This window comes from Phyllostomus discolor, chromosome 13 (assembly GCF_004126475.2).
Source record: "Phyllostomus discolor isolate MPI-MPIP mPhyDis1 chromosome 13, mPhyDis1.pri.v3, whole genome shotgun sequence".
In the NCBI taxonomy this organism is placed as follows: Eukaryota; Metazoa; Chordata; class Mammalia; order Chiroptera; family Phyllostomidae; genus Phyllostomus; species Phyllostomus discolor.
In genome coordinates, this window is record NC_040915.2 from 46454237 (window position 1) to 46464310 (window position 10074).

The window sequence follows — 10074 nt, forward strand, 5'->3', positions numbered from 1 at the left end:
CTTAGGTGCCCAAGTTTTCTTTCTAGAACATGCATACTTTTGAAAACAGTAAAAATAAAAAAATAAAAGCTATTGAGCACCTAAGAGTGAAGGTATATTCCTTCATCTATCTGTCATAACACCCTTCAGAGTTTTCATTAATAGCCCCATTTTACGAGGCTAATAATTAAGTGACTTGCATCAGCTTAGGGATTGGCAGGATGGACACTTGAACCCATCCATAGCTGGCTCCATCCTGCACTGCCTCCCTCCCAAATAAATAATTCATATACATTGTACTGTTGCAACAATCTCATGCTCCTTAAAATGATTAATTTCACTTCCATGATATTTAGTCAAGCATTTTTAAGCCCCTAGTAGATCTAAATAAATAACCATCTTGTGCATCTCAGAGACAAATTCTCCTGATTTTACTGTTTATATTTCAAGATCAGGAGTCAAGATGTCCAGGAACTATTGTCCTTCAGCCCCGTTAGTGAAAACAGCACATATCCAGGACTGAAAGTCTTTGTACTGCATAATGAGTAGTTATTTAATATTTTAGCAACAGTAATTAATTAGTCATTGGACCGCATGGCTGCCACCGTACCATGATGAGGCTGCTGATGAATTAATATTTATAGAACCCCCTCTGGAAAGAAACCATTTACTGGGAATTTCTAGAATGGATCAGCAGGACAAAGAAAGTTCCTGGTTAAAAGAACTTGGTGCTGAAAGCCTGGAGGCAGAGAATCTAAATTTAGTCAAGACAAGACACATACACACACTCACAACCACACACCATGCACACAGAAAAACATCCATTCATAGACTCAGAAAGGGTTCTGGTTTATGACTCCTTCTCTTTGGAATTGTCCTTTCCATGCTTCCATTTGAGAATGAGGTGTCAGAATGGGAAAAGGAACAAGAAAAGGTGCTGGCAACTTTAATTTGGAAGTAAAGAAGCCTGAGGAAGCAGGGTGGATAGCTCTTAGGAGGTAGGACTCAGTTTCCCCTGGGAGGCATCACCCCAAGAGGGAGCAAGCTTGTTGATGGAGACCATCTCCCTGCTGCCCCAAAGGGGCCCCTTTGGGATTTTGCAGTATCTCTCCCTTCTGCAGGCTTTTCGGCACCAGCTGACTGTCTAAAATGAGTCTGTAATCCTTACCAGGCTCAGAAAAATGCGAGTGTGGCATGAAGATAAGTAGCCCTTGATAAGCCTAATAGAGCTCGAAATAGCTTAGAAAAAAAAAAAGCAGCCATGTTAATTTTTAAGGTCTTTCAAAACACAAAGAAAACACACAAACACACACACATTGGCAGAATCCGTGGGGGAGATTGATTATTTCCATCTCACTAATCACTATCTCAAAGAGGAAACATACACCTACTCAAAATCTTTTTTCCAAGGGATATGGTAAGTCCTGTTCTTTTTTGGGTTTTTTGTTTGTTTGTTTCCCAAATATTCTTTCAGCTCATGGGTGGATCTACTAGGCTGAGGCAGCAGGAAAAAGAAATCCGATGAAAGATATTTGAAAACGAAGAGGGAGAAAATCTCCTTGGAGCCTTTGAATTGCCGTAGCTAAGGGACAAGCCTCCACATTGATGAAAAGCCGCATTAAGAGCAGCTCTCTTCAGAGAAATCAGCATGCTGGTGCCCGGAGGATGCCATGTTCTCCTGCGCCCCTCTGTGGGCGTAAGGGGGCTTGCTGCACCAGAATTTTCAATTTGAAGTTGTAAATTTGCAAAAACTGCCAGGCTGTGAAAACAGATTAGGAACCAGTGGCCCCCGCAAAAGAAAAGTGGGCAAAAGACACAATCACAGAGCTTGCACCCGAGGAAAAGCAAACACTGTTTTCATCCATTCAACATTTACTTTGCCTCATTTGTGCAAGCTAGGTTCGTAGGAGACAGGTAGCTTCCCTGTCTCAGGAAGCTTAGGATGGGAAGCGATTTGATACAAGTGATTCCGAAGGGGATGAGATGTCCTGCAACCTGGTCTGAAAAGTGGGGAAGTTTCCCTGAGGACGTCGCATTGAATGCTGGGAACTGATGTGTATGAGTTAGCTAAATAAACAAGAGGGTGGTGGGGGAAATTTGGCAACCCAAAGAAAAGCACTTGCATGAAATGCAGTGTGTGTGGTGCTCGAATCATGGTCTGCCCGGGCGGGTTGGGGTCTCAGTTCCTTTGTGCGCCACCTCGGAAAAGTCATTTGAACCCAGGACGGCAAAGCTCTGGGGTAAACACAAATCAGCATGGTCTTTTCAGTAAGGCACTTTGGCTATGCCTGTGCATAAGTCATACAAGGACCACACCTTCTGATCCATTATTCCACTTCCAGAAACTTACCTGTGGAAATCTTTCATCCAACAAGGAGTTAAGTTCCTCCTTTCTGCTAGGCCCTTAAGCTAAGTCATAGCTCCTATCCTCAAGAAGCTGAAACTAATGGGTGAGAAGACAAGTAATCAGGACATTATGCTGCAGGAGGCCTGTCTGATGCGGAAGTTCAGGGCAAAGGCAACTGATCTGTATTTGGGGGGCCAAGAGTTTTAGGGAGGTTTTAACTGGAGATTTCACCTACAAGAGGACATTTGGCACGGCCTGAAGATGGTTTTTACCATCATGATGGGAGTTTGGGTGCTACGGGCCTTAATGGGTAGAGGCCATGGACGCTGTTAAACATTCTACAATGCACAGGACAGAAACCCCCCACCCAACAAAAACTGTCCAGCTCCGAACGTCAATAGAGCTGATCCAAAGGGATGGTTGTAGTCAGGTGGGGGAAAGGAATATCCTATTGTAATGGCCAGAATATAAAAAAGACAAACACGAAGGTGTTATTACATACAGTATGGTGACTGTAATTTATTCTCACTGAAGAGGAATGAAAACTATATCCATACAAAAACCCGTATGCAATTCAGTTGCTTTATTTTTTTTAAGATTTTATTTATTTATTTTTAGAGAGGGAAGGGAGGGAGAAAGAGAGAGAGAAACATCGATGTGCGGTTGCTGGGGGTCATGGCCTGCAACCCAGGCATGTACCCTGACTGGGAATCGAACCTGCGACACTTTCAGTTGCTTTATTAACACTCTCCAGTAACTGTAAGAAACACAAGTGTCTTTCAATGGCTCAATTTTAAAGTAGTGGTACATTTGACACAGCCGAATACTGACAAAAGGACCTCCTGAACCGTGAACATGAATCTCAAAGATGTAGTAAGATTTAGCATGTTGCATGACGCTCTGAAAAAGGAAAAACTACAGGGACACAAATTCTATCAGTGGTAGCCTGGAGTGGGAGCTGACTTTAAAAAATAAAAAACAGTCCTTGCTGGTGTGGCTTGGTGGACTGAGTGCGGGTCTGCGAACCAAAGGGCTGCTGGTTCGATTCCCAGTCAGGGCACATGCCTGGGTTGCGGGCCAGGTCCCCAGTTGGGGACGAGAGGCAACCACACACTGATGTGTCTCCCTTTCTCCCACCCTTCCCCTGTCTAAAAGCAAAAATAAAATCTTGCAAAAAAAGAGAAAAGAAAAATAAAAGCCAAAACAAGCCAAGCCATTTTTCACCTCTATTAGCAAAAATGGAGTTTAGGGAACCCGGAGAAACAGGCACCCTCTCATGAGTGCAAACTGGTACAGCCCGTGGAGCAGTTTGGCATTTTGACAAAAATTCAAATGTATAAATCTTTTAATTCACCAAAAAATCATTCTTACCTACTTGGCTCTCTGTATGCATACTTAATACTATGTACTACAACACTATATAATTACAAAGGACAGAAACCCAAATATCCTAGGCCACGCAATAGTCCTTATCCACGGTTTTGTCTTCCATGGTTTCAGTTACCCAGTTCACCAATACCTCATCCATACATAAGAAATCCCAGAAATTAACAATTGGTTTTAAATCGTGCACAACCCTAAATTGAAATACAATCTCTGGCACTCCCTGGGGATGTGGATTATCACGCTGCATATGCTAGCCAGCCGGTTAGTCCACAAAAACCCTTGAATTGACGAGAATCCCCAACCACGGGCATTGTCATGGCTCAGTGACCCGGGATCGCTCAGATCAGCGGTCCCTGTTACTGTCAGGTCAGCAGCCCAACACCGCCACACTGCCTACTTCGCCTTAGCACATGGGTGTTCTGTCATCCCTTATCACAAGAGGAAATACAGTATTGAAACCACATTCACATAACTTTCACTACAGCGTGTAATTGTCCCATCATCAACCTTATTAAATCCAATGTATAAGCCACCACGGGTATGTATGTACATATAAAAAGGTTAGTATATACAGGGTTTGGTACTAGCCACGGTTTTAGACACGCACTACAGGTCTTGGACTACATCCCCCAAGAACGAAGGGGGACAATGTAGCAGTACAGACGGCCCCTTTTCATGCAGTGATCAAAAAATATCATCTATAGATCTGTAACAGTACGCACAGTATAATAGGTTTTTGGTTTAAAAAGGGAGGGTACATGACCACACTCATTTGCTCTGTATGCTTTAATAAAGTAACGGCAAAGATGAGGGGTGTGTAGCTGAGGAGTAGACAGGGGAGAAATGGCCATCATATTACTGGATGGGATGAAAGTCTGTGACCTGGAGACCACATCTCTCATCTTCACCCCTTTTCTCACTAACTCGTTCAGTGACAGCTGAGGAAATGCGTTTTATAGTGGTGGGTGCTGGGTGGAAAAGCTGAGAAGCCAGACCCTAAGGAAGCTTAGAATGTGGATCCAAAGCGGATGCAGTTTGCTGGAGCTGCTTCTAACCCAGTAATCCCATTCCTCTTAGCAGAGGCTAACACCCCATTAAATTGCCTGAGTCAAACCACATAACTAGGGAGACAAAGGGGGGAAAAAAAAAAGACACGAAGGAAAGAGACCAGTTATTTAATTAGGTTTTTCAAAAGAGATTCAGAACTTCATCTTGTGAGGATAGTGGCCATTTGTGAGGGCAAACACGGAGCGGAGGTAGCCCTGGAGCTGGGGGATAGCTTTGATTTTGGGCAGAATTTGCGAGTCCACGGCTTTCTGATCGAGCCTGCGCTGCTCCGTAACCTCGTATTTCTAAAGAAAGAGAAAAGAATTTAACATTATTAACCTCATAAGGAGTCGCATCGAGTATTCAACCTCAGGTACATCACTTTCCTTGGAGAGCTGTAAAATACAACCTATTTTTAATATAACAACACCAGCTCTGATCCTTTTGTTTACTGTAGTAACCCATCTAAGATAAATAACAATGATTTCCCAACAGAAATGTGGCAATGATTCAGAGTTCTGCCAAAGCTTCTCAGGATTCTGAGTTGAGCTCCCATTTGCCATTAAGAACTGCTATTAGCAGAATCTGGAACAATATCACTCCACAGATAATCCTCATCATTTACAACTTTGTTTTTCTTCTCTTTTCTATTTAACAACTTACCCCTTGTTTATTTTCACTCCCGAAGTGGGGAGGCAGGGCTGTCGGGGCAAGGACAGAAATAGCAGCTCACCTCTTTCTCGGTGTCGAAGATCTCCCCCTCCTGGTGTCTGGGCTTGCGCAGCTTCTTCTTCTTGAAGTAAGCGTCAGTGAGATGCTTGGGGATTTTCACACCACTGATGTCGATTTTGGTGGAGGTGGCAATGACAAACTTCTGGTGTGTTCTCCGCAGAGGAACTCGATTATAGGACAGAGGTCCTAAGGGGAGAAATGTTAATATAATGAGGGAAAGGGGAAGCAAAGGTATAAGCACTGACTTGGGTGCAATCAGGTGAGCTGAATTTCTAACTTTTCTCGGGATTTGAAGAAATCCCAAACTGCTCTTTCTATTGCCAGCATCAAGACTTTTTCATTCTTTCTCTTCAGCGAGGCGGCTGAGCGGTGTCCTCAGCAGACGCCAAGATGCAGATCTTGGTGAAGACCCTGACTGGCAAAGACCATCACCCCCAAAGTCGAGCCCAGTGACACCAGTGAAAATGTCAATGCTGAAATCCAAGACAAGGAGGGCAGCACCGCCCCTGACCAGCAGCATCTGATTTTTGCCAGCAAACAGCCGCTGGATGGCTGCACTCTCGGAGTCCAACACTGAGAACGAGGCACCCTGCACTTGGTGCTTTGTCTGTGTCGTGGCACCGGTGAGTCTTCCTCCTTCCGACAGCTCACCCAGAAGTACAACTGTGACAAGATGATCTGCCACCAGTGGTACACCTGCCTGCACCTCTCCTCTGTCAACTGCTGCAAGAAGTGCAGCCACACCAACAACCTGTGCCCCATGAAAGTTAAATAAGGCCCCTCCACCTCCTTGGGCTCACAGGTTCTGTCCAAACCCCATGAGCCTGGGGTCTCAGTAAAGGTTCCCTTACCCGTTCAGGAACTCCATTCTAGTGCCAAGTGGCAGACTAATTGCAAAGTCTAGACAAAAATCCATTCTTTGAGACTAGTACCCAACCATTCTGCATTTCAGGTGACAGTTGATATGTTGCCACATAGAATTTCAGTACCTACTTCCTTAGAACTGATGTATATAAGGCAACGAAATGGGGCTCAGAATCTCATAGCACTAAAAATTCCCACGCAGCTGGAAGCAAAAGTGTATACTGTAAGCATTTGAAAAGTTTCAGAGAACATAAAATCAAGGATTTTCTTACCAGTCACAAGTAGCAAGCCACTGCCCAGCTGCTTCAGGAAAATCACCCTCTGTAAATTAAACAGAAATGCCAAAAGTTTCTGCAATTAGGAACTGACATCTGAATTAATCAACTCACAGGTCCCTAAATTTGGTAAAGGAAATCTTTACATATGTATTTGAGCATCAGTCCTGGACTCAACAACACCAAACTGCGAACGGGCGACACTAGGATGTGAACGGGACTGCTGTGCGCTTGTTCTCTTTTTAATAATGAGCAGCCACTACTTTGGACAACTAAAAAATGAATATCCTTTAACTCAGCAAGTCCATCCCTGCAAATCAAACTAAGGGAAGTAACTCACATACATAAACATTTTTGGACACAGGGGCATCTGATTCATCCGTCCCAGGAATATTACCAACAGCAGGAAGCGGCAATAAACTACTGTGTAGTATAATGGGCGAAACATGGTGTGCCAGTTACTGGGTGTTGGTATCAGCACGGCAAGGAAACCCTAGCCAGAACGCACACACTCGGGTCACGCACGCCAGGCGCCGCTCTGCTCACCTTGCCCCTGTGGCGCCCGGTGAGGATGATCAGGATGGTCCCGGGAGTGATGCTGGCCCGCAGTTTTCTCTTGTGCTGACTGAAGGGCTTCTTGCCGTGGCTCAGCAGCTTTCTAGGCACATCTTCAGTGGGATAGTATCTAGGCTGGCGAGAGTCCACAGGCCCAACTTTATTTAAATAAGCTAATTAGGTTTGTAGAGCTGAGTATCAATGAAACCTTTGCCACAACCCTTTTACTTATTTGAAATGCTTTATTTACTGTTGCGTTTTCATTTCTAAGTAAAATTTTAACTGGGGAAACGCCAACACTTTTTTATCCTTTACATACAAGGTGGAATGCATTTTATTGAAGGAGCTGGGTGTTCGCGCAAAGACATCAACAAGCAAGTTATGTTGGTGAACGTGGGATTAAACCAAGCTTTAGAGATCACATGGCAAACTATCATTATATCCTGTCATGGAACACTGATTCGCAAGCCTTTCTGTCTTCCCCAGAATCCTGCGTGTTACAAAGAAGGCAGGGCTTGTTTTCTGACTCAAGTGAAGTGTGTTCACATCTGTCACATTAACACAATTCCTCCCATTTTATCCACAAAGGAAAACAAACTGTACAAATCCAGAGAGTTTAGACCAGGACTGCCAGTTCAATGATAAAAATCGGACCCCCATGCAAAGACTATCAGGATATGACCAGTAACTCACAGTAACCCATCTGTAAATACTGCATCATGTTAGTGGACAGTTCTGCTTTGCTCACCAACATTAAGACCTGATAGGAAAACCAGTTCACAAACCCTGCCGACAAGAAGGAATCCAAGCATCACTTTCCCTCCCTCCTGGGGCAGTAATAGTCAACTGTGAAGAGTGTTAGTGAATCTGGGGATACTTCCATAATGGAAGTTCCTTCACAGGCCGGGCAGCATCCTAGGCTCTATACATTATTTAATTCTCACAACCACCCCATGCAACAGACCTTTGTTTTCCTAGCAAAGAAACAAAAGCACAGAAAAGTAACTCTACTTAACATGAAACAGTGGGTGATAGAGCCAAACTGGAAAACCCGGAACCCATTTCCCTTCATTAGCCGTTCTCTGTTAAACAAACTTCTAAAACCAAACCCAAGCATGCACACACACACACACACACACCCCTCTAACAGTATTCAAGCTTCCACCTAACAACCAATTCAGTGCCCTCCAAGACTCACCATTTTACGAAGTTTAACCACCCGGGTACCACCATTCTTGTCGCCACCAACTGGCTTAGTGACAGTAGCCATAACTTTCTCCTTCTTTTTCTTTTCAACCTATCAGGACACAAATGCGACAAAGCGTCAGAGGCAGACAAAAAAACTTAAGGTTAAAAGATAAGGCGATGCTCAGCGGTTCCTCTCATCCCTTACCCTGGATTTAGCTGCGGAGTATTTCCTCTTGTACATGGCTTTTCGGGAATACATGGCTGACCGGGAATACCTGCCAATACCTCGGACGAGGACAGGGTTTCGGCTGCAGTGGGGCTTCCCCTTCTTAGGCGTCTTAGCCTTGAGGTTCCCCTTCTTAACCTTGCCGCCAGCATCAGCCTTCTTGGCTTGGGGTTTCTTCTCCTTAGTATCCGGCTTCTCGGTTTTTTCACCCGCCATCTATCGATACATATATTTAAAGGGAAGCATTTACCAATGATTGCATGACAAGGCACTATCCAAACGGTACAAGGACAGGTTCCCAGACAAACCCTTCCTCTCCGAGTAGCCACATCCTTTTCAGCCCTGTAAGATACAAGCCTCCCCGGAACAAGTGCACCCACCTCAGAATAGTTCATTTGGTGGCTGTCTTCCCAACACACTATAAAGTTCCTTGAGATGTTAAGATATCTTACACTTTTTAGGTGCTTGCTACATATTTAGTGGTCAAAAGTTCCTATTCCATTATTCCTGTTTTGGGAACTAGGAATCTTAAAACACGGAGCCTTAAAAAACCTCCACAACTAGGAAGCAACGAGGCAGTAATTTAGAACTACTTAATTCCAGGACTTTTGCTTTTTTCACCTTACCTACTGCCTTATTCAAGAAATTCAGCTTAGAAGGCTAACACATATACATAATTTGCCCAAACTCTGGACAGACTGAAAAAAAGCCCCAAGCCCAGGAGGCGACTTCCGGTCGCGGACGTGGGGATATGGCAAAGTTAGCATTGGGCCTCGGTCCCAAATCCCAACGTGGCTGAGACTGGCTCCGCGGCGTCTTTAGGAAGCCGGACCCAGGATTTCGGAACGCGCGCGCCGTGGCCCTAGTCCCTGCAGGCCCATTGGCCTGCTACGGATTCCCAGAAAGGCCTCGTTCCCCAAGCCCCGGAGACTGGCAAAGAGCCGGAGACCCGAAGCGTCCACCGCAACCCATTTCACCCTCTTCATGCGCCACCGCAAACCCTAGCGAGACAAATGAAGCGCCGGGGAGGCCTCTCAGTTGGCCCCGCGCATGCCTGACCCTTGCAGGTGTCCACTTGATACCCTCCTGGTTCGGATGGCCAAGGATTGGGGACCTGAAGTTGAGTATTGCAGAGGAGTGACGCCATTCTTACCTTGCAAGATGGGAAAAAGAACTAAAGCACTGGCTTCCGGTGTATAAGGAAGCACGGAGCCGGTCGAGCCTCACTTCCTTCCTGGCCCAGGACATCATGGGAAATGTAGTTTTTCTTCCTTCGAAAGAACTATACTAAAGAGCAGGGACTTTCCACCTCTTTCATCTAATGGCACACATAAATTATTAAAATTCTGTGGCACGCCCCCCAAAATATATTTTTCTGATCTGAAGAAATTAGGTATAATTTTTAAAATGATGCCTTGGCTGGGGTGGCTCAGCGGATTGAGCCCTGGACACAATCCACCCAGAAGGTCGCTGGT

At 45.0% G+C, this 10074-nt stretch overlaps 1 protein-coding gene and 1 long non-coding RNA gene across 2 annotated transcripts; one reads left to right on the forward strand and one right to left on the reverse strand.

Annotated features, from left to right (window-relative positions):
- Positions 1 to 1433: 1433 nt before the first annotated feature.
- Positions 1434 to 3291, forward strand: LOC118497844. The gene is made up of 2 exons (XR_004900352.1): positions 1434 to 2903; positions 3059 to 3291. It is a non-coding gene; the product is annotated as an uncharacterized LOC118497844 (long non-coding RNA).
- A 407-nt stretch (positions 3292 to 3698) lies between these two features.
- RPL6 (ribosomal protein L6) lies at positions 3699 to 9810 on the reverse strand. The gene is made up of 7 exons (XM_028528759.2): positions 9753 to 9810; positions 8579 to 8815; positions 8384 to 8482; positions 7177 to 7320; positions 6628 to 6676; positions 5493 to 5677; positions 3699 to 5064 (listed from the first exon to the last, which is right to left on the reverse strand). The coding sequence occupies exons 2-7, from the start codon at positions 8813 to 8815 to the stop codon at positions 4912 to 4914; spliced, it is 867 nt and encodes a 288-aa protein (XP_028384560.1). The 5' UTR covers positions 9753 to 9810; the 3' UTR covers positions 3699 to 4911.
- Positions 9811 to 10074: the final 264 nt, after the last annotated feature.